Source organism: Haliotis rubra, unplaced genomic scaffold (assembly GCF_003918875.1).
Source record: "Haliotis rubra isolate DU_JTF1 unplaced genomic scaffold, ASM391887v1 Scf248, whole genome shotgun sequence".
In the NCBI taxonomy this organism is placed as follows: domain Eukaryota; kingdom Metazoa; phylum Mollusca; class Gastropoda; order Lepetellida; family Haliotidae; genus Haliotis; species Haliotis rubra.
Genome location: NW_025766536.1, coordinates 382,464 through 407,171, shown reverse-complemented (window position 1 = coordinate 407,171; position 24,708 = coordinate 382,464). Strand labels below are relative to the sequence as shown.

The 24,708-nt window shown below is 42.2% G+C and overlaps 1 protein-coding gene and 1 long non-coding RNA gene across 3 annotated transcripts in view; one reads left to right on the top strand and one right to left on the bottom strand.

The window, feature by feature from the left end:
* The window catches only part of LOC124279201, a 31,432-nt gene extending 9,262 nt beyond the window's left edge, over positions 1-22,170 (bottom strand). The window contains exon 1 of one of the 2 annotated variants that reach the window (XM_046714999.1): positions 22,044-22,170. In XM_046714999.1, coding sequence (XP_046570955.1) covers positions 22,044-22,099 — 56 coding nt within the window. In that variant the 5' untranslated portion in view covers positions 22,100-22,170. Of the gene's footprint in view, positions 1-12,306; positions 12,514-22,043 lie in introns of those variants that run through there. The other variant, XM_046714998.1, reaches the window with a different exon arrangement.
* LOC124279204 lies at positions 1,339-23,334 on the top strand. Its single transcript, XR_006899323.1, has 3 exons — positions 1,339-1,447; positions 14,378-14,385; positions 23,323-23,334. It is a non-coding gene; the product is annotated as an uncharacterized LOC124279204 (long non-coding RNA).
* Positions 23,335-24,708: the final 1,374 nt, after the last annotated feature.

Genomic DNA, 24,708 nt, shown 5'->3' with positions numbered 1-24,708 from the left:
GGAACTTTGAAAGGATTATATGTAAACACGTACCCTAAACACATTCAACATTTTTCCTTCATGGCTGTCAGTGACCAAGGCGTTAAAGTAAACTGACGGTCAAAAGAAAGTAGACACTTGAAAACTGGACTTGTTCAAAATGATAAACGTTATCTACACTTTACTAAGCTGAAAAACCTCTAAACACCACAATGGTAGCAACATGTCACCATGGAGTAACATTTCAATACTAACTTACATTTCAGGCGCCATTAAATATGGGTGTACCTCTTCCTTTGCCCTCGAGCATATTCGAAGCAGCTGATACTTGTATTTCATCAGAAAATGGCGTCTCCTAGATTCCAGGTTTGTATTTTTGTTTTTACTTGTTTGTTTGTTAATGTCGAAAATATTGCAGATATCTCACGTCGTCCTATAAATAACCGTGTCTGGATATTCCAATGACTGATACCATGAGCATATCCTATTGGTTTCTTCCCATTATGACTACTCCCATTCTACTCTTGAACATAAGCATATAATGGATCAACCCCATAAGAAAGTGCTGTACCTGTACAGTTGATTACTCCCAGTTTGTCTACTCTGAACATAAGCATATAATGGATCAACCCCACAAGAATGTGCTGTACCTGTACAGTTGATTACTCCCAGTTTGTCTACCCATGAACATAAGCATATAATGGATCAACCCCACAAGAATGTGTTGTACCTGTACAGTTGATTACTCCCAGTTTGTCTACTCTGAACATAAGCATACAATGGATCAACCCCACAAGAAAGTGCTGTACCTCTACAGTTGATTACTCCCAGTTTGTCTACTCATGAACATAAGCATACAATGGATCAACCCCACAAGAATGTGCTGTACCTGTACAGTTGATTACTCCCAGTTTGTCTACCCATGAACATAAGCATACAATGGATCAACCCCACAAGAATGTGCTGTACCTGTACAGTTGATTACTCCCAGTTTGTCTACCCATGAACATAAGCATACAATGGATCAACCCCACAAGAATGTGCTGTACCTGTACAGTTGATTACTCCCAGTTTGCCTACTCTCTATAATAAACCTATTAGGGAGATTGCTCCCAGAGATCACCCGTATTTGAATCATTAGAAGCTGAGTGTATCAGGGATTTTGTGATAATTCATTGTTTTTTTTGACATTTGGAGATAAATCCTCTACTCTGATTAAAACTTTGTATGCGTAATGCATCTAGTACAGGTTAAGGAAAACCAAGTTCTCTTTACAATTTTTTATATATATATATTTTTGTTGTTGACTTGAGATGACTTGTTTTTTTATTCAGTATTTTCATTACATCGCACATATTAGGTATTTATGAAATTAATACACATTATAAAAATACACATGGTTTTCCGTGTTTTGATAAAAGGATTGGCATAATTCTTGTTGAAGCCTTTTTGGTAGAGAAATGCTCATGTAAGCGTCTGACTTTGTGTGCTGGCGATGGGACTGAACCCAACAAAAGTACTAGAATCTGTACTTTACCCTGGAAGTGTAATCCCAAATATAACATATGTTACATCATACTCTGATTTCTCTACTCAGCTTTTCAGTTATAAGGATACAGAATTTAAATGTTTAACTGTCACATGTATCAACACGTATATAAGACCCAATCACAGCGATTTTGTGTTGTGTATTGGATTGTGTATTGGACGGTAGTCAACCTGGGAGTAGTCATAATGGGAGTGAACCATCATATTATGATAATAATAATAATAATAGCATATTTGTTACGAGCATATATCCATGCTAAAGCATGCTCAAAACGCACAAGATAAAGATGAAATTAATGGTAAAGAGCTACAGTTCAAAGGCTATCTTGAACATGTATGTTTTCAGATTGGATCTAAAAGAATTAAAGTCACAACAGTCTCTGAGGCTCTGCCGGAGACTGTTCCAGGCTATAGATCCTGCATGGACAAAGGACCTCTTTCCATACATCACTGTCTTTACTTTGGGAACAACAAGCAAGCTCTTTTCCTGTGGACGGAGAGATCGGGAAGGCGTGTACACGGTTAGAAGATTGGATAGATAAGAAGGTGCAGTTCCAGTGAGACAGCGAAAAACAAGGCATAGGAGTTTAAACTGGATCCTGAACTCGACTGGAAGCCAGTGGAGAGTGTACAGTATAGGAGTAGACTAAGGCTTAGTCTCTGAATATATATAATTTTGATAGTAACAAACAAGCTCATTTATATTGAAAAGGAGCCCTAGGGAGACCAGAGACTGAGGAAATCTAGACTTGCTTTATTTAGGGCTTTAGCACTGCAGAGAGGGCTTGGCAGTAGTGAAATTAATGTGGTTCAGGGACTGTGAGACAGACTAAGTATAGGAGTAATGTGTTCATATTTTCCAGAGTGAGTCACGATACGGGCGGCGACGTTTTGGACCATATTCAATGACCCACGACAAAGAACCAGAACACAGGCTTATTAAGTCGCCTAATACAATAACCACACGTCGCTACGGACCCTACTATTACCTATAATCCTCAGAGGCCCTTAATCCCAGTACTTGTACCAGAAACACGCTCAGCGTATCACCCGTAAGACGTATTGTAAATTGTTTTTTTAAACATTTCTGCACCAAACCTTTATGGTTCGTTGTGAAAACACACTTAGCCTTGAAGGAGAACCAGGAACCGGGAATCGTCCCCAAACCGCGATACTGTTAAAAGTCTGATGGTTTATGACTGAGAAAGCACTCATAGTAGTTTGTCAGGAGGAGAAGGGCTATAAGCTCTTATATCCCCCGGCTCTTATCTGGATAACCAGTAAATCTGTATCGATCTTAGCATAACGTACATACTCGGAGTGGCGTGGGCTGGGGGCGATTGTTGGGATATACCCTTGAGTGGCCCACTTAAAACCCCTGTTCTGGTGCTAGGTTCGAATCCTAGGTTTGAAGGGCTTGATCTTGCTGTTGTTTTAGTTTTTAAGGTTGGTTGTTAAATGCCCTGGAATAAAGATAAGCTCTCTTTGTTATTTACTATGACCTGTGGAGCCCTGTGAAGATTCGGGTTTGAGTGAGTGAGCGAGTGAGTTTAGTTTTACACCGCACTCAGCAATATTCCAGCTACAGTGGCGGATACAGCTTTTGATTATGTGTGTGTGTGTGTGCGTGCGTGCGCACTCTTGAGAAAGGTGTGTGTGTGTGGGGGGGGGCACACTTCATTTTCACGAGAGTTTCAATGATCATTTAATAAACTTTCAGAACAAAAGGGGGTTGCGCACCCCTGCACACCCTTCTGGATCCGCCTATGAGCTATATGGCGGCGGTCTGTAAATAATCGAGTCTGGACCAGACAACCCAGTGATCAACAACATGAGCATCAATCTACGTAATTGGGATAAGATGACATGTGTTAAACAAATCAGTGAATCTTACCACCCGATCCCGTTAGTCGCCTCTTACGGCCAGTTGTAACACGGGTCTTCACGGGTTGGAGAAGGTATGAACAAGGATCGGGTGTTCACAATGGTTGACCTCATTCTATCAACCACTGGTCCGTCTGGCCCGGATTGGATTATCAACAGGTCGCTGCAAGAAGGCTGGATCCTCCAAACATTTCCTGACTGACTGACTGACTGAATGCCTGAGTGAGTAAGCGAGTGAGTGAGTGATTTCCTCACTGAATCTCTGACTCACTCGCCGACATTTCGCAAAAATCACAAATATATTATCCATGTTATTTAAACCCACCCATTAACAACAATGATGTGTATTTGTCGAAGTATCAACAGATGATTAAACCTCGCAGTACTCATTCACTCTTTGCCCTGTTTGTACGATGGCCTGTGATAGCTAAATGAAAAATTAGACGTTGTCGCGAAATGTTTCTATAGCCAATCTCAACATGGTATTGACTTCAGCTTCCCGTGATTTGACAGTCAAGTTCAAGGCCGTTGTGTTGGAAACTTCCGGTAATGGACGATGGATCCGGGATGATAAATTGTGGTTTAGTGAGTGAGTGAGTGAGTGAGTGGGGTTTCACGCCGTTTTTAGCAATGTTCCAGCAATATCGCGGCGGGTGACACCAAAAATGAGCTTCACACATTGTACCCTTGTGAGAAATCGAACCCGGGCCTTCGGCGTGACGAGCGAACGCTGTAACCACTAGGCTGCTCCGTCCTGTTTGTGGTTTAAGTTACAGGTGGAGAGTTGGTCAGCATGAAACAGGAGAACAGCGTACGAAAGATATTTATTTTGGCAGCCGTCATGCAGATAGCATTGAAGCAAATAATTGAGGTCCGTGGCCAAGTGCAGGAAACGGTGATCCCAATCTCGAAATGAGATCTCGTTTGTCGGCGAGAGTTCATACTCTCTAAATGCCAGCTACAATCAACAGCGTCAAACACGCACAAACAGAAAGGCGCAGTTAAGCGAATAACTGTGACTCAATATTTCATGCTTTTATCTTTTGCTTTGAAACGTCGCGCCTGGGGTCCCTAAATAACGAGATTATGATCCAAGGCTCACTGCAGATCTAAAGGTCAAGACTGGCTAACTCGTAGACTAACGTTTAGTCTCTGAATATATATAATTTTGATAGTAAATATAAACCCCTTTAAATTGACAAGGGATCCCAGTTAGATTGACAATTCAAAACCTGAGGAAATCTAGACTTGCTTCATTTAGTGCTTTAGCATTGCAAGAAGGGCTAGGCAGTAGGGCAAATAATGTGGTTCAGGCACTGTGAGACAGACTAAACTCGGGGCAATCTGGTTACTGGCTATTATCAGTTTCAAAGGTTGGACTTTTGTGTAGGTCCGCGCTGCTGGCGTGTTTTGTAGCCTTGATACTCTGAAAGTATGTTACAGCATCTCTGCCGACAAACCCGTGAAGGTCCGGGTTAGAATGAACCTTCAGTAACCCATGCTTGTCGTAAGAGGCGACTACCCGTGAAGGTCCGGGTTAGAATGAACCTTCAGTAACCCATGCTTGTCGTAAGAGGCGACTACTCGTGAAGGTCCGGGTTAGAATGAACCTTCAGTAACCCATGCTTGTCGTAAGAGGCGACTACCCGTGAAGGTCCGGGTTAGAATGAACCTTCAGTAACCCATGCTTGTCGTAAGAGGCGACTACCCGTGAAGGTCCGGGTTAGAATGAACCTTCAGTAACCCATGCTTGTCGTAAGAGGCGACTAACAGAATAGCCGGCTTGGTTGACACATGTCATGCTCGTGCTGGTGATGAGTGGATTGTCTGGTCCAGACGCGATTATTTGCAGATCGCCGCCATATAGCTGGAATATTGCTGAGTGCGGCGTAAAACTGAACTCACTCACTCACTGATATTCAGAGAAAAGCTGAATGTCTTCTTGCAGGCTCCGGAAAGGGGCGAATGGTGACGAATGGTTAAAAGAGTAGAATCACAATTCGCGAACAATGATAAAATGACGTTGTGCTATGACGTTGTGCTATGGCGGCGGGGAACATCAGAAATGGGCTTCACACATTGTACCCATGTGGGGGATCGAACGCTTTGACAACTAGCATACCACGCCATCCCTATTCTGCTACTGACGGTATCTGTACTGTTTTGCATGATAAATGATACACCCGTGTCTCAGGTTGGCTAACAAGGAACCAAACAAGAAACGGTAATCCGATGGTAATGTATGTATAATGGGTGTCATAGTTACGTTAAGGGTACGTTTGATTAACGGGGGCAGACTGGAATGGCTCTGTGACGTCAATACATAGTGACGTAATGCAAAAGTGTACTTTATCCTGTGATATAAACTCCTGTCGGCGACTTTGGTCTTTTAGCGAAGCATCTTAGAATCGATGGTAATATATTTGTTACGGGTGTCAGTTATCTTTTTCACCTTACGTCTGCTGTGTTTCATCAACTCACGTCTGTCAAGAAACGATTTTATAACATTTGCATTTTGTGTTGAAGTCGTAATTTCAAGGGTACATAGAGAATCTCACCCGAGTGTCTTTTCATATCAAATATATCACTACTAGTTGATAAAGTTACACATATCCGAGGCGTTCCGAGGATATTTTTACTTTTATCAACGAGTGTTGATATATTTGATATCAGAAGACACGAGAGTGAGATTCTATTTATCATTCAAAACCACTTTTCATTAGTTTTGAAAGAAAAATGTACATATCTGAACACGATTCTGCCATTAGACTCGCAGTGCAGCTATTTCATAGCATTGTGACGTCATCAAGTTCATGACGTCATAGCACTGCCATGGCATTGTATAAAATCTGCTGTCAAAACGATATCTCCTAGGAGAAATCGTATGACCTCATACAAGCAATATCTCCTGTGGAACACAGTTTTAGGTGATACGATATCTTTTGCCTGTCAACTGAAGCTATGAACTATCACCGGAACGTTGAAAACTTCTGGTAGAAAAATGAATTTCCTGCACCACCACCAAACATGGTCTAAAACGGTCTTTTGCTACACTATAGCTAAAGCGTGTACAATGTGTCTAAAATGACCCTCGGAAAATTAAAAAATATGTTATAATTCTACTGAGAATGATCAATCAAATATACTTCTCACCTAAAATCCATTTCTGTAAAGAAGTGACCTCTTCCAACGAAACCTAGCGGTCAAGTGCCCATGGAATCTGTAATGGCCACACACGTTATGGCGCGATTATAGGTCAAGAACAATGCCCCCCACTGGTCAGTGAGACAACACACACATATATGATAGCAATAAATCCTGCTTATCGATGCAAGTGGAGGAAGTTGACGCTTTGAACGTGTGAACAAATACACGAATAGGTTGTTCCCGATATAAAGTTGTGCATATGACATTGTATGATGTCAACAAGAGTCATCAGAAGATGACATATCCCCCCAGGATTCCCCCGAATCGTTTCCATGGAAACCGAGAAAAATGCCACTGTGGGATCTACCTCACATATCTGCCAAGTTTTACTGAAAGATATTAAGAGGTTTTTGAGTTGTGCTCTGGAAACGAAACCTAAGTCCGAATCGTTTCCATGGAAACGAAGAAACTTAAAATGACAAAAATCTGTATAGAGTGAAAGGCACCACTTTGGGATCTGCCTAACATATAGGCCAAGTTTTGTTGAAAGATATTAAGAAAGTGTTCGCGTTGTGCTCCGGAAACAAAATCCACCCCTCCTTTTTGAGACTAAGTCCGAATCGTTTCCATGGAAACCAAGAAAATAATAAATCACAACAATCTGTAAATAGCAAAAGGCACCACTTTAGGTTCTGTTTGATATATCTACCAAGTTTTGCAGAAACATACTGAACGGTTTCTGAGTTATGCTCCGGAAACGAAGCCCACCCCTCCCTTTAAGACCAAGTCCAAAACGTTCCATGGAAACCGAGAAAATTAAAAATGACAAAAATCTGTAAATAGTAAAAGGCACCACCTTACGTTCTGTTTGATATATCTACCAGTTTTTGTTGGAAAATATCGAACGGTCTTGGAGTTATGCAACGGAAATAAAATGGTTACGGACGGATGGACGGATGGATGGATGGACGGACGGACGGACAGACGGACGAGGCGACGACTATATCCCTCGGCATGTAAAAGGGAATGGCGGAGGGGAAGCCTAGTGGTTAAGCGGTCGCTCGTCACGCCGAACACCCGGGTTTGATTCCCCACATGGGTACAAAGTGTGAAGCCCATTTCTGTCCCCTCCCCCTTTCACACACTCACACACATACACGCACGCACGCACGCGCACGCACACACACACACACACACACACACACACACACACACACACTCTCTCTCTCTCTCTCTCACACACACACACCGCAATGGTGTTGCTGGAATAGTGCAAAAAGCGGCGTAAAACTAAACTCACTCACTCAGTCACTGAGGGAACACACGATTGTTAACGGAACCATTTGAAGTCTCTTGATTTTAGTCTTAAGCTGAAAAGGGTAAGAAGCGGATGTTAGAGCTGAAATTGATAAAATACTGATTTTGAGCTTTACGTGAAACGTGACTTGCGCGTCAAAGTAGATATTGTAATCATGAGTCCTACTTCAAAGTAGACGTGAAACTACATCACGGTACGTATTTCAACATGAGTCCTACATAAAGGTACGTATTTCAACGCGAGTCCTACATGAAGGTACGTATTTCAACGTGAGTCCTACATCAAGGTACGTATTTCAACGTGAGACTACACCAAGGTACGTATTTCAACGTGAGTCCTACATCAAGGTACGTATTTCAAATTGAAACTACATCAAGGCACGTATTTCAACGTAGGTCCTACATCAAGGTACGTATTTCAACGTGAGTCCTACATCAAGGTACGTATTTGAACGTGAGACTACATCAAGGTACGTATTTCAACGTGAAACTACACCAAGGTGCGTATTTCAACGTGAGTCCTACACCAAGGTACGTATTTCAACGTGAAACTACATCAAGGTACACATTTCAACGTGAGACTACACCAAGGTACGTATTTCAACATGAGTCCTACATCAAGGTACGTATTTCAACGTGAGACCTACATCAAGGTGCGTATTTCAACATGAGTCCTACATCAAGGTACGTATTTCAACGTGAAACTACACCAAGGTACGTATTTCAACATGAGTCCTACATCAAGGTGCGTATTTCAACATGAGTCCTACATCAAGGTACGTATTTCAACGTGAGACCTACATCAAGGTGCGTATTTCAACATGAGTCCTACATCAAGGTACGTATTTCAACGTGAAACTACATCAAGGTACGTATTTCAACGTGAGACCTACATCAAGGTGCGTATTTCAACATGAGTCCTACATCAAGGTACGTATTTCAACGTGAGACTACACCAAGGTACGTATTTCAACATGAGTCCTACATCAAGGTACGTATTTCAACGTGAGACCTACACCAAGGTACGTATTTCAACATGAGTCCTACATCAAGGTACGTATTTCAACATGACTCCTGGATCAAAGTATACGTACACATGTATTTCAACGTGAGGATTCATCAAAACAGACACCTCAACCTGAGACTAAGTCAAAGTAGACACCTCAGACTACATCAAGGCAGATATTTGAACGCGAGGTAAAGTAACGGTAGATATGTCAACGTGAGTCTATATGAAGGTATATTTGTCACATTCTTCTTCAAGACATATATTTCAATGAGAGACTATATGAAGGCAGATGTTTCAACGTGGAACAATAGCAAGACAGATATTTGAACGTGAGACTACATGAAAGCAGATATTTCAACAGCAGCATGTAATGACGCATATCGTGGATGTGATCGGATGTACGACAGAGATCGTCAGGTCTTGGACTAATCCTTCTCATATAGTTCCGTCCCGATTGTGCAACATGGCTGTCTGAGAGGAGCTTAAGACAGACTGGGCACTGTAACAACAGCTCACACCATTTGGTGTCTGTGGTAATGAATAAGCGAGCGACCATTTTCATCCTCATTGGCTCAGATAGGTTTCGTGTGTACTTGGAAAAGCAATATGTTTATTTCTGTTTCAACAAATCTCACAACGGGGATAGACATAACTGCTGATCAACACGATTAAACATTTGCTCGTTCCAACATGTATTCAGTTTTATATACAATTTTGAATTTATAACATTTGTATATTGTTTGTTTATCTTATGTTTTAAATTCAGCCGTATTTTAACCTAGCCCTATTCATTCATTCATTCGTTCATTAATTAATTCTTTCATTAATTCAGGGGCTGTAATTTCCAACATAAACACTCGTGAAGATGCGGGACAGATGATAGAAAGAGCAAGCTTCTCGTGCGGTAAGATGCGACTAACGGGATCAGGTTCGCTGACTTCGTTGATGCAGTATCCCAGTCGCGTACATCGATGCTCATGATGTCAATCACTGGATTGCCTGGTCCAGTGTCAAATACATATAAAACTCCGTCATATAGCTCTAATAAGTTTAACTGCGGCGTAAAACGACTGAAAATGCCCCACAAAACAGAATCGCCATGCAAGAGATAGCGAAAGGCAGGAAGGTGTATTCGTGTTGACCGATCCATGATGACGAATCTGACTATTATTAATATTCCCTGTGATATTTGAAATAAAGAGTAAGAAACTGGAATCAGTAAGACTTCTTTGATACCACCCCTTCTGCCAGGGGCTAAGCTACCATTATAAAAATAGCCAGGGCTTGCACATGATTGTTCCTAGAAAGGATCTGGTGTCCCCCGCCGTGATATTGCTGGAATATTGCTAAAAGCGGCGTAAAACTAAACTCAGTCAGCCAGTCAGTCCTAAAAAGGTTGGGCAAGCCCTCTATACTATCTAAATATAAAGCTTTGCGACCTATGGGGGTTACACGAAAATATGGGCTTGCTACGCGCCTGTCTGCACAACACATACATATACACTGATACTTTTCTTGAAATTAACTTTGAATATATGGCCTGATATTTTAACGCTATTTATACAATGACTGAATCACAGGTCAACCGTGAAGATCCGGGTTAAAAATGGTCTTCAGCAATCCGTGCTCGTCGTAAGAGGCGACTAACGGGATCGGGTGGTCAGGCTCGCTGACTTGGTTGACACATATGTCATCATATCCCATTTGCGTAGATCGATGCTCATGATGTTGATCACTGGATTGTCTGGTCCCGGCTCTATTATTTACAGACCGCCGCCATATAGCTGGAATATTGCTGAGTGGAGCGTCAAACAACAAACAAATAAACAAAACAAACAAACACAAACCAACAGGGTCTAGACCGGGACAAGTATGCATTGAGCATGTATATGTGTGTGTGCGTGCGTGCGTGTGTCTGACTCTGCACGTGTTTAACACTCTTTATTCAATGAGTGAATTGAGCGTGATTTAACGCCTTAAAACGTTTGAAGATTATCTTTGGTGCCCTGTGCCCGTCATTCAGTCGATAAACAGACATCCGGTCAGAGTCCGTACTGTTTCTGAATGGGGCACAGTGTTAAACTGTAGCATGATATCTCAGTCGGAATGCTCGTCACTACATAATTACAATAACCCTCATTGTAGGCCCACTGCACCTCACCCCTCCCCGTGGAGACCCACGCTTAGAGTAGTCCCCGGTAAATGCACGACTTACATGTTTATTTTTCTGTTTTTCAACACATCTGGATATAAACTGTTTCGAGAGATTGATGTTTTCCTATGAAAGGATGACATCACGCACGACCAGGGAACACTCGTCAACAATCATGTATTCGTAATCAAATTATTATTTTTTTAAATTGTGTTGAATTTTTCTGTTGTGTGTGTGTCTTTTTCTGTTTTTCAAAAGGTCTGGATATGCATTCGGTTACTGTTTCGAGAGATTAATGCTTTCCCATGACAGGATGACATTACGCGAGATCAGCGAACAATCATGTATTCAAAATCGAATGATCATATTTCCTTTAACATCTTATTGTTTCATGATTACGATATTTTACCACTGTAAAGACACAGAAATACATTTGTTTATGTTTAGAAGCTCAATCATTTTTTTACAATAAGAACAGCTTCCAAATATTCCTTTATAGGCATATAAAACTAAATGTATACACTGGACACGTCTCAAAGAAAGGGGAACGTTTTTCTATAATGCGAGGCCCGTAAAAATCAAAATGTCATTAAAAGAGGAGAGTGATCATATTGGGGGCAAAGCACACCAAAGCACAAGACGCCACACCCCGACCGCACCCTTTCCCCCGAAAATCATATTTTCACTCCTAAAGAAATATCAAGACCGAATAAAGAGTAAGGTGTCTAATTTGTTGTTAGCGTCTAAGTACATTTCTGTGAAAAAGGAGATTGATTTTTTTTATTTGTCAAGGGGATCAAGTAAATTCAGTAAGACGGGATATTGATTACTTTGGGGAAAACCACCCCCACCCAACCCTCTCCCCCAAGCTCATATGGTCTCTACCTTGAGAAACACGAAGAACGTATAGACAGTAAGGGCGATGGGGTAGCCTAGTGGTTAAAGCGTTCGCTCGTCACGCCGAAGACCCGGGTTCGATTCCCCACATGGGTACAATGTGTGAAGCCCATTTCTGGTGTCCCCCGCCGTGATGTTGCTGGAATATTGCTAAAACATGAAACTAAACTCACTCACTTACAATAAACAGTAAGGAGACAGTAAATTCAGTTAATCAGGATGTTGATAAAAAAATTTTGACATTACTCAGTCCTGTCCCCGAAAATCATCTGAATCCCTCATAAGAAACATTAAGAATGTATACACAGTATCTTGTTGTCAGGGTCTGTGTTAGCAGTACTCCCTTACACTGTAAGCTAAAGCTGTCACTCACCAGTCTTCTCCCAGCACCCCCACGGCAGTCCTACAGCGGAGTATCCGGGAGGGTAGGGTAACTGCCACCCCACCGTCACTCATTGCTGCTCCACCCACGTTTACACCATCATGGTACATCCACCTGCAGTGTTCTCCTCCCGCGGGTACTGCTTCCACCGGACCCTTATAAACCGTCGAGTTGTCTCACAGCCAGGCCTGTGCCAACACTCGCTACCGTCCGACCAAGTTGGCAGGACTTGCCGTGTGATAATAACCCTATAAGACCTAACGATTATCGGAGAGTTGCCCCTCGGAAAGGACAACTGTTAATGTAACATGAATAACGATTGGGGCTTTAATTAGCACTACCTTCTCACATCTTTGGAATGCTGGTTTGTCTTTTGGACCATTGATCGTGAAGGTCGGTGTTGGATCCCCGCGTCTGAAGAAAGGCGTTAAAAGACATACTTGCACGTGTCGGAGTTGGGTACCCATGTAGTGTAGGACCTCAGGAAGAAAGCTTTATGAAACAGGCGTTAATCAAATAATATAGACTAATGACGACGACGTTGATTATGATGATGGTGGTGATTATGATAATATATCACACACACACACACACACACACACACACACACACACACACACACACACACACACACACACACACACACACACACACACACACACACATATACTTTCTGGAATGTTACATATGTTACATTTGGGATTCTACTTTCTTAGTAAAGTACAGATTCTAGTACTTTTGGGGTTGAGTCCCATCCGGGATTCGAACCCACACCCTCAGAGTCAGGCACCTAATCGCCAGCACACAAAGTCAGACGCCTAGACCGCTCAACCACCTCGGCTTCCACAAAAATGGAAGTCGGACAACTGGTAGTCTAGACTGCGGACTTTGTGTACCCCTCTGATAAGTGTTAATTGGCACGACCGGGGCGTTGCTAAAAAGTGGCGTAAAAACCATACTCAGTCGCACAGGGGTGTGCTTTCTACGGCATATTTGTTTATAAATATATATTAAATTGATTTGAATATTCATTTAATTCAATGCGGTTCATGCGAATACATATTAAATGAATGACATGCCACAAACACGTATTCGCACTTAAATTAACTTGCTTGACTGAAATGGGCCTCGCGTTAATGCTCTTATACAAGGGCTCATGAATAAACAGTACCGTGACGGGATCTTGTGGTAAAAAGGCACGGTTTGACTGGTGCGTAAAGAAGAAGAGGAGACGATGAGGAGAGGATCAACTCGCACCTTTTGACTGGTGAAGATCAATTTAGAGAAGAACAGATGAAGAAGAATTAGGAGATGAAGAACAGAAGGGGAGAAGAAAGGGAGAAAAAAACAGAAGAATTAGGAGGAGCAGGCGAAGAAGAGGAGACGAAGAAGAGGAGGAGACGAAGAAGAGGAGGAGTCGAAGAAGAGGAGACGAAGAAGAGGAGGAGACGAAGAAGAAGAGGAGTCGAAGAAGAGGAGGAGACGAAGAAGAGGAGGAGTCGAAGAAGAGGAGGAGTCGAAGAAGAGGAGGAGACGAAGAAGAGGAGGAGACGAAGAAGAAGAGGAGACGAAGAAGAGGAGGAGTCGAAGAAGAGGAGGAGACGAAGAAGAGGAGGAGTCGAAGAAGAGGAGGAGTCGAAAGAGGAGGAGGAGAAGAGACGAAGAAGAGGAGGAGTCGAAGAAGAGGAGGAGTCGAAGAAGAGGAGTCGAAGAAGAGGAGGAGTCGAAGAAGAGGAGGAGTCGAAGAGAGGAGGAGTCGAAGAAGAGGAGGAGACGAAGAAGAGGAGGAGTCGAAGAAGAGGAGGAGTCGAAGAAGAGGAGGAGAGTCGAAGAAGAGGAGGAGTCGAAGAAGAGGAGGAGACGAAGAAGAGGAAGAGTCGAAGAAGAGGAGGAGACGAAGAAGAGGAAGAGTCGAAGAAGAGGAGGAGACGAAGGGGACAGAAGGAAGGTTTGCAGAAAAGAGAGAAAAACTAGGAGTGAGTGAGTGAGTTTAGTTTTAAGCCGCACTCAGCAATATTCCAGCTATATCGTGGCGGTCTGTAAATAATCGAGTCTGGACCAGATAATCCAGTGATAAACAGCATGGGCATAGATCTGCGCTATTGGGATACGATGACATGTGTCAACCAAGTCAGTGAGCCTGACCACCCGGTCTCGTTAGTCGCCTTTTACGACAAGCATGGTTTACCGAAGATTAATTTTCTAACCCGGATCTTCACGGGTCAGAAAAACCAGGAGACGGTGAAGAAGTAGAAGAGGTGGATGTGCTGAAATTGCAGCAGAAAAATTTAGGGAGAGAAAAAAAGAGGACAAATAGGAGGAGGAGAAGAAGGAAAGGAGAAGGAAGTGCACACAAGAAGAAATAGGAGGAGAAGAAGAAGACACGAAGAGGAAGAGGAAGAGAAAGTGCAGACAGGGGAGTCGAAGAAGAAATTGGAGGAGAGGAGGCGAAGAAGAAGAGAAGACAAAGAGGAGGAGAAGGGGTGCTGAAAAGGATGAGAAGAAGAATTAGGGGAAGAAGGAGGAGAGTGGGAAAAAGATGACAATAGTAGTTAGTGTCGAGAACAGAACTGAAGGAATGTGGACCTGTCCGATCGTTCTTGACCTGAGTTGAACTATTTTCATTAGGGTGGAGGTGAGAAGGGATCCTGTTGGAAACTAATAACCAACCCTGTACATCAACGTTGTCCATCATACGAACCACCCAGCCACTACTTCTAATCCGGACTCTCGCCTAAAGACCGTGATATTGTCGATGCGACTTTGAATTTGAACTCACCCAAACCAAATTTCAAATTTAATCCACACGACAAGAATGTTTTAAGAGTATTTACTCCCATGTCTGAACCCGACATAAATATTGATGGGATTTTCTCGAATGTCAGATCCAATAACATTATTGAAGTACTCGTCAAGTAAATAGCATTGCGGGTCTTGACAGCGGTCGATATTTACAGGTTAATTGACAGTTGAATGGGGGAGTAATCCATACGCACGTTGGTGATGTGATATATATACACTACTTTGAAGCCTGTAATGTTTTTTCATCTTAAAGGCGCCCTCCCCGTGGGAATTCTAGTTGAGACTGGACCCCAGCAGCCCTGGAGGTCAGACCCGGTGACTTAGCAGATTGCATGCCATCGAATCCCAAATGCGTTCATTGATGCTCATGATGTCAATCACTGGATTTTCTCGATTATTTACTGTGTCCTCTAGCATCTTGAATATTACACCAGCGGTAGGGTAGCCTAGTGGTTAAAGCGTTCGCTCGTCACGCTGAAGACACGGGTTCGATTCCTCCATATGTGTGCAATGTGTGAAGCCCTTTTCTGGTGTCCCCCGCCGTGATATTGCTGGAATATTGCTAAAAGCAATCCATTCCGAAACACGTTTCACTAGTTCACGTGACTATCACAAAACATAACATAGGTTTGGCCTTTATACACAACCTGATATTGGTTGGTGTGTTGTTTTACGCCGCACTCCGCAATATTCCAGCTATATGGCGGCGGTCTGTAAATAATCGAGTCTGGACCAGACAATCCAGTGATCAACATCATGAACATAGATCTATGCAACTGGGATACGATTACATATGTCAACAAAGTCAGCAAGCCTGAATACCCGATCCCATTAATCGCCTCTTACGACAAGAATGGGTTGCTGAAGACCAATTCTAACCCGGATCTTCACGGGTCCAACCAGATATGAAATTGTATACCTCATTTCTGTGCGAATAAAAATATGCTTCTATCATATCAACCATCATATTCTAAGAACTATCATGGAATGGTCAGACAGGTATACGGTTTACAGATGAATCATTTAAAAACACTTTAATTTGTCGAAGGTATTACGTGGAGGTGGCGAAATACACCGAGAAGATCCGAATGCGTTACTTATAACTCGAATATGTTAACATTCCACTATTCACAAGAGCAACTCCCTCAACTATTTATCAATAACGCTTTGTCCTTAATCGCCCGTCTCGAACGCTGCCTTTAAGATTTCCCTCAACAGCATAACTGCGTTTGTTTATAGCAAATACGCACACCCACTTTCAATAAGGTTGTTATTACTGAGTATAATGGTTTATTAAGAGGTGATTTATTGCCACATGATCGCTGAGGACGAGAACTCAATATCAGAAGAAACACAAATGGCCTTTGCTAGTTTAGTAGATCACACAGAACGTTTAATGAATGCCGACACATACGTCGATCAGCGTACGTAATAATGGCATTAATGCGCCCGTACCGTCCATAGATTATAAATCTGTCTTCGTTAGACAGTGGCGAACAATTCGGGACGTTAAACATTGATTGAGCAAAGTAGGGTTTAATGCAAGGCGCCGTTTCCAGTGCTACGCTGTTAACAATCTGGGATCGAACATTTGACCGAGACAAAACGTTTTCTAGCAGTGGCCGTAAAAATATTTACCTTAAAACAGAAAAGGGTGGATAGTTGTCCAAGGCGACACTATTCGCCGTGCAGAGTTGCGGCCCTTGGGCGTGCCAGAAACCTGCGATTGTGGGTTCAAAATACCAACAATATGTTCTCGGTTCGCGCCAACTACCTTGATCGCGTCGTTTTTTATCACAACTTCAGGAAATATTGTTCAGTCGACGTTAAACCTAACTGACTCACGTTTGCGTTTCCTTCCGAAATGGGGCCGGTGGAGTGGCCTGGTTTAAACTCGTCACGCTGAAGACCCGAGTTCGATTCCCCACATGTGTGAAGCCCATTTCTGGTGTCCCTCGTCGTGATACGTCTGGAATATTGCTAAAAGCGGCGTAAAACTAAACTCATTCACTTACTCTCAGATTTTCACTTTTGCCCTCATCTAAGAGTTACTCTCAGAGTTTCATTTTGCTCTTAACTAAGAGTTAATCTCAGAGTTTCACTTTGCTCTTAACTAAGAGTTAATCTCAGAGTTTCACTTTGTGCTCAGCTAAGAGTCACTCTCAGAGTTTCACTTTGGTCTTATCTAAGAGTGACTCTCTCCGTTTCACTTTGCTCGTAGCTAAGAGTTAATCTCAGAGTTTCAATTTGCTCTCAGAGTTTCACTTTGCTCGTGGCTAAGAGTTACTCTCAGAGTTTCACTTTGTGCTCAGCTAAGAGTTAGTCTCAGAGCGCCACTTTGTGCTCAGCTAAGAGTTACTCTCAGAGGTTCACTTTGTTCGTAGCTAAGAGTTACTCTCAGAGTTTCGCTTTGCTCTCAGCTAAGCGCTACTCTAAGAGTTTCACTTTACTCTCAGCTAAGAGTTACTCTCAGAGCCAATATAAGTACACTTCTAAGTGTAACTGTTAATTGTAAGAACTTTCCAGTGAAGAGCATTCCTATTAAAATTCTGAAAAGTTTTATAACTACGGCCCCTTCCTATACAAAATACGTTATGCGATAGAGTCACCCTGTCAACGTCTGAACCGTAAAGGGCGTGTATTTCAACGACTATGATAACTGTTTAGAAACGTCGGATTGTCAATCTGTGTTCACACACTGAGAGATTACCTAGATCAATAGATCAGGGTTTTTTTCTGATTTTTTCTATCACCTGAACACAACTAACCAGCGGGGCAGTGGGCGGAGTGTTACAGTCTGATCTTCTAGGGCGTGTTGGGTTTAGTAACATACGTGAGGATTATTATCGTGAAATATTGCTGTGTACTTGGAAAACAGCGTGAACAGTTCTCAGTCATATTTGCATAATAGCTCCAAAGCTCAACCAATCACCTACACGCATTCTTTCACATACACACTCAAATCACACAGGCGCCGCAATTAGCTGTCTAGAGTTACGTCCCTTGGGTCATCCTCTATGTCTCAACTGCTCACGTTTCGGTTGGCTGGTTAAAGAGTCCGCTCGTCACGACGAAGACCCGGATTTGATTCCCCACATGGGTACAATGCGTGAAGCTCATTGCTGGTGTCCACAGCACGGGCAAATTGTAGCGCAAATATGGTTGCGCAATAGAGAGAAAATGACCAGTCTTCTTACATGCTCGCGCTCGCATATAAGAAGACTGGTCATTTTCTCTCTGTTGCGCAACCCCATTTGCGCTACAGTTTGCCTGTGTCAAAAGTAATGTTGCTGGAATGTTGCGCAAAAACTCACTCACTCTTGAACATGATCTTAAGCCCAATTTCAGCTCAACACCATTGACGGAATATTGCACGAAGCGGCATAAATCCACACTTACTGAAAACAGTTCAGGCAGTGTTCAATGAGTCCTCCGCGCGGCGGACAGACTGTGCTTCGACCGGAAGGTTCTTATCGCCCAAGGTTAACCGAGTCCTGGTTCCCCCGAACAACGCTTTCCTTGATAACACCGAGCTTTGTAACCACGGCCAGAGCCACCCGAATTACACGGGTGCAAACAAAAAATATATCAGCTATTTCTGTAACAATATTCAACTGACGGTGTTTTGAAATTGCTAGGGTAATTCCTCGAATATAACGACATTTCTCACGTGCCTTACGTACTGGGTTGCAAATGAAGTTCGACAGAAGACGATCATACAGATGCATTTTAATGACGCGAGCATCACAGTGGCTTGTAACGCTAAAAACTGCCATCAAGGTATATACTGTCACTGACGGGGGTCTTATAATAGTACTCAGTGACAGTATATACCTTGATGGCAGTTTTTAGCGTTACAAACCCCTGTGACCCCACCGTTCCCTGGTTTGGTTTGACCATCAGTATGGATGAGGTTTGTTGAACGCTCGTATAAACACTACATTAGTAGCGTTACAACACAGTGGTTGGAATACCAGTTCACTTCTAAAATGAATCGGTTAAATTTGAACCATACCCTTTCTCGCGAGTTTCACTGGAGGAGACGCCTGAGAGTGAGTGAGTAGGATTTTACGCCGCTTTTCAAGCAATATTCCAGCAATATCACGGGGACCCAGAAATGGTCTTCACACAATGTAACCATGTGGGGAATCAAACCCGGGTCTTCAGCGTAACGAGCGAACGCTTTAACCACTGGGCTACCCGGCGCCTGTAAAAATGCCTTAGATCTGCATCACTTCCGGGTTTTCTATCCACCGTGAGCTGAGCGCCGTGATGTAGCTGGAATATTGTTCAGTGGCGTTAAACCCAAATCCCTCCCTCACTCACTTACATATGTCTTGGTGGTGTCAGGTCCGTGTGCTGGTACGAGGAGTACAGTGGTTTGGGAGGTAAGGCTCGATGTTAACAAGATAACAACATTTTTCTCTGACAGTAAAGCCATTTCAGTATACCTTAATATATTGCACTTTCTATCAAGATCTTGCACTGTACATCAGTACCCTGACCTTTATGTCAACATAATGCACCTTATATACCCTCTATTCTATATCAATATATTGCACTTTATATCAACATCTTGCACGATATGTTAATACCCCGCGCTTCATGTCGAGGCGACTAACGGGATCGGGTGGTCAGGTTCGCTGACTTGGTTGACACATGTCATCGGTTCCCAATAGCGCAGACCGATGCTCATGGCCCAGACTCGATTATTTACAGACCGCCGCCATATGGCTGGAATATTGCTGAGTGCGGCGTAAAACTACACTCACTCACTCACTCACTGCCTTGCCCTTTATATCAATATCAAGGTCTTTATATCAACATTGTGAAATTCATATGAATGCAATGAGCTTTATATCAATACCCTTCAATTTATATAATTAGCCTCAAACATGCATGTTGCATTTTATATCAATATATTGTAGTAAATGTCAATACTTCAATTTTACGTCAATACCTTTACTTCCTATCGACATCCTAGACTTATTATCAAGATATTGCACTTTGTATCTGTACCCCATGTTGATATATAGTCTTGTCGGTAAAATGTCACACAGAAGACCTGATACGATTCTTCACGTGGGTACAATGAGTCAAGCCCATTTCTGGTGTCCTCTACCGTGGTAGTGCTTACTATTTCTAAAAACGGAAAAACGACTACGCTAAAGCGCCCTTCCATAAAGCGACGACTTCGCTGAGAGTATATTAGCAACAATTCAAAGGTAATTGAAACAAATCCTTCCTTTTGGCAGTCTTTGAAGTCAGTGGTCTAATAAAGACTTTATGTCTCTGTCGGAAGGTTCCGTCAACCTATCAAAACCAACTCGCGTTTGCTTTGGCACAACAGCCTGGGACCCCCGTGATTAATCCACAACACTTTTGCGGATCAAAGCTTCTGTTGAATATAGTCTCACAATGCACTAAGCGATCATTATATGAATTAAGCTAGATTACATACGGACAAAGTATTTATTAAGTCTCATATTGGCGTATGTAGTGATTTGATGAACTGGAGAAACGGAGGGGGCAGTTCAAAAGGTCCACATAGGATAAGACAGTTGAGAGACGTAAATACCCTTAACATTAAAAAGTACTTGTTCATCCCCCTCCCTGCCCCCGACACCCTCATCAACACCCACACCAACGCACATAGCCACAACTACTGCACCGACACCGGAATAACATTTACTTCTGACACTTAACTTTTGAAAAGGTCCCTAGCCAAGCACGACATAAGTTTGTATCAAAGGCAAACCTAACGGAATGTGAATATATTGATAACAGATATTAATAATGATTTGATGAGATGCCCTTGCAAGTTCTACGGATTAATCAATATTTTTCACGCTCATACAACAAAAGGAACAATTTGCAAAAGAGAATATTTCATTCGTATTAGGGACAAAAGGAAAGTCGCACCCTTTTCCTTTCAAGTTTGTTGGTTGGTTTACGGCAAGCCTCAATACTCAAAGTAAGACGGTAGTCAAGTTAACTGACCACCCGATCCGCTTGGTCGCCTTTTACTGGTGTACAAATGTTATTGATCATGAAAGTATACGGACAATTCACAATAATCACGCGAAGAGCTCAAAACTGAAATTATGAAAGTATATTTGTTTATTATTATTGATACAAAAATAAATATCGAGAAATCCATTTAAATCGATCTTTAGTACAACAGAAACTATGAAAAGAAGAGAAAATAAAGAGAATTTTAAATGGGCTCTCAGTACTCTCTAACGGAATTTCAGTAATTTGATACCTTTTGCATGTGGCCATTGATATCGTTACGTATAAGCTAACTCTCAATCGTGATCATTCCTTCATGAGCATTGATAACGATTGATTGATTGGTTGATTGATTGATTCTTCTGTTTGCTGATCAGTCTATCCTTGCGTTCGTCGTCTGTCCATCATTCATTGATTTTTTTGTCTGTATTCATTCATTTATCCATCCTCTTTTCGTTAACTCATTCATAGCCATACTCTCACTTACATCAATTCATATTTAACTTTAATGAATTATATTGTTTACACAATGCTCGTCTCATAAATTTAACTCAAGTTAATTACAGTTTTAATGTACATTTTCTGTAATAACCAGGCCTATCTCAGTTTGTAAGAGAACATCGTCATTTGTAGATAATTATTAATATGAAAATAAGTATATTGTTACATTATATGAAAATTATTATTACTGCTTTTGACCGTTATTAATGTTATTGTTATTATTATTTGTTAATATTATTAAATATGATAATTTTGACAATATTACATAATTTGATTATTATAACTATTTGTTATCAATCTATAAATATTTTCATTAACAGGAACTTATGCTTTCAGGCATGACATGGCGAATTTCAGGATCCGAAGAAATGATAAATTTACAATGAGAATAATTTAATATAATAATCTCTTACCATTCTGGGTAGGTGACCGGCTTCTCCGCGGTAGAACCGCTGATTTTATTCCACATGTTGAACCAAACTTTACAACATCACGCATTCACGCTGCCACCCATCATCCCTTTCCCATCGCCTTTGCCCTTCTGTTCTGGTGTCAACAATGGCATGACGTCACAGAGGAGCGCGCGCCCCGTGGTTGCTATGGCAGCGCTCTAGAACCCGCACCCCATGTTTGTAGAAATCTGAAACGTCCGTCAAACTAAACTCAGCGATTTCGCGAGGCACACAAAACCAAAGAAATATTAATCAATGTCAAGGTGAACATTCATTTCCTTATCGCTGCAGTTGATCTTGATTTTTATCAGATATCAATAGTAAAAAAAATCAAGTGATAAATGAGCGCTCTTTTCTAGCTCTTGGTGCACTGGGTATAGAGTTTCAGTGTTGAACACAGCTTGAATGCTGATCAATTTGAAATAGGCAACGTTCAGGTTTGAAGATACAACACCGCATCGTGGTTTTAATATGAAACGACACTTAATAATTGCAATATTTGTATCAGAGTAATTATAAAGCAAAAATACGTTCGGGTCAAACTCGAGGGAGTTCTTTTAGTGCCATTAAGTGCGTGGTTGGGGGCTTAATTTTATCAGGCACGTAACCGGCTTATGGATTAAAAGTATGGTTTGGATTACACTAAAGCGATTTTGGCGATTTGTTAACTGTCTCATTTCGATTTTTTTGGTTCTGATTCTAAGCATACCCAGTTAATCCCCTTATCTTCATTATATTATGTTACAGATTACAGGGACGGTGGGGTAGCCAAGTGGTTAATGCGTTCGCGTGTCGCGCTGAAGACCCGGGTTCGATTTCCCACATGAGTACAATGTGTGAAGCCCATTTCTGGTGTCCCCCGTCCCCCCGATGATTACATCCGGTGAAATACTATCTGTGCAGTACCTCACCTTTTCATAACTTGACTGACTGACTGACTGGGTTTGGTTTTACGCCGCTTTTAGCAATATTCCAGCAATATCACGGCGGGGGACACCAGATAAGGGCTTCACTCATTGTACCCATGTGGGGATTCGAACCCGGGTCTTCGGCGTGACGAACCAACGCTTTAACCACTAGACTACCCCACCGCCCCTTTTCATCACTTGAAATCTGTTTCGTTTGATTGTTATCAGAGGCGATTGTCCATTCGTCACAAAGACGGCTGTCAATTACCTGTCAAGTTTCGGGGACAGTCATGTATCAAGACCTTAGACTGGATTTGTCTTACGAACACCAGTGACCTTGAAAATTGAAAACTCAGAAGAAAAATAAAAGCGGGATTACAAGACCAAGATTGTTTTCAGCATCCACCAATTCAAATCAAACTCAGAGTTGATTAACATAATTCACTTGATTTTGGTGTACGGGCCACGACCGCCCGAGAAAAGGTTTCGCGTAAAGAAATAGAAAGAAAAACGTCTGGGCCTAGAGAGAAATGTCTTTTAAGGGAGAGCGTTTATTTTTCACCTCTTTTAATAAAAAAACTCCCTGTCTAATACAATTTCGAATCTTGAGAGCAAACACATTACATTGCATGTACAGTCTCCATTGAGACAGGATCCTAGAGTAATTTCTCATCACATTCAAATATAAATTGATGCAGCAAAGTCTTGAATTCCGAAGAAATCTTTGCAGATTTGGAAAATTCTAATAAAATATAATCCAGGCAATTTCTTTCTTACGATCCGGCGTTTGCGAGGGTTTAAAGATTTAACATTTATTTATAGATAACTCGGTGCAATATTCTAGTGCTATGACAGGAGAATGGGGCGGTGGGGTAGCCTAGTGGTTAAAGCGTTCGCTCGTCACGCCGAAGACCCGGGTTCGATTCCCCACATGGGTACAATGTGTGAAGCCCATTTCTGGTGTCTCCCGCCGTGATATTGCTGAAATATTTCTAAAAGCGGCGTAAAATCATACTCACTCAATATGACAGGAGAACCAGTGATTGACTTGGTGAACAACGTCTCGCATCCACGGGATACCGTGACACGCAATCGAGATCGACCAAGTGAGTGAGTGAGTTTAGTTTTACGCCGAACTCAGCAATATTCCAGCTTTATGGCGGCGGTCTGTAAATAATCGAGTCTAGACCAGACAATCAAGTGATCAACAGCATGAGCACCGATCTACGCAATGGGGAACCGATGACATGAGGCAACCAAGTCAGCGAGCCTGACCACGCGATCCTGTTAGTCGCCTCTCACGACAAGCATGGGTTACTGAAGACCAATTCTAACTTGGATCTTCACAAATGTATTGCTCATATGTAGAACTACTCCCTCCCGGGTCTGACTTGGGTAGCAGATGACCTCTCGTCCACATTGCCACAGTTCGGTGTGTAGAGTTGCGTTCATCGTGAATGCTGAAAAACTATGGTTATTGGTTCGAAGCCCGGTTCGCCCTGATGAATGTTTGTTGGTCTGTCAGCACCATAGACATGCTCTTGAGGTGAGGTGAGGTGAAATTGGGTTTAACGTCGTTTTAAAATTAAGCTGGTTTTATAGTGCTAGCCCACTGAGATACCATGCCGCAGTGAAGCATGAATATCCCACTCAGACACATTATACTGACTCCGAGCCGACCAGTCCTTGTGGTACCCATTAATGCCGAGCGCCAGGCA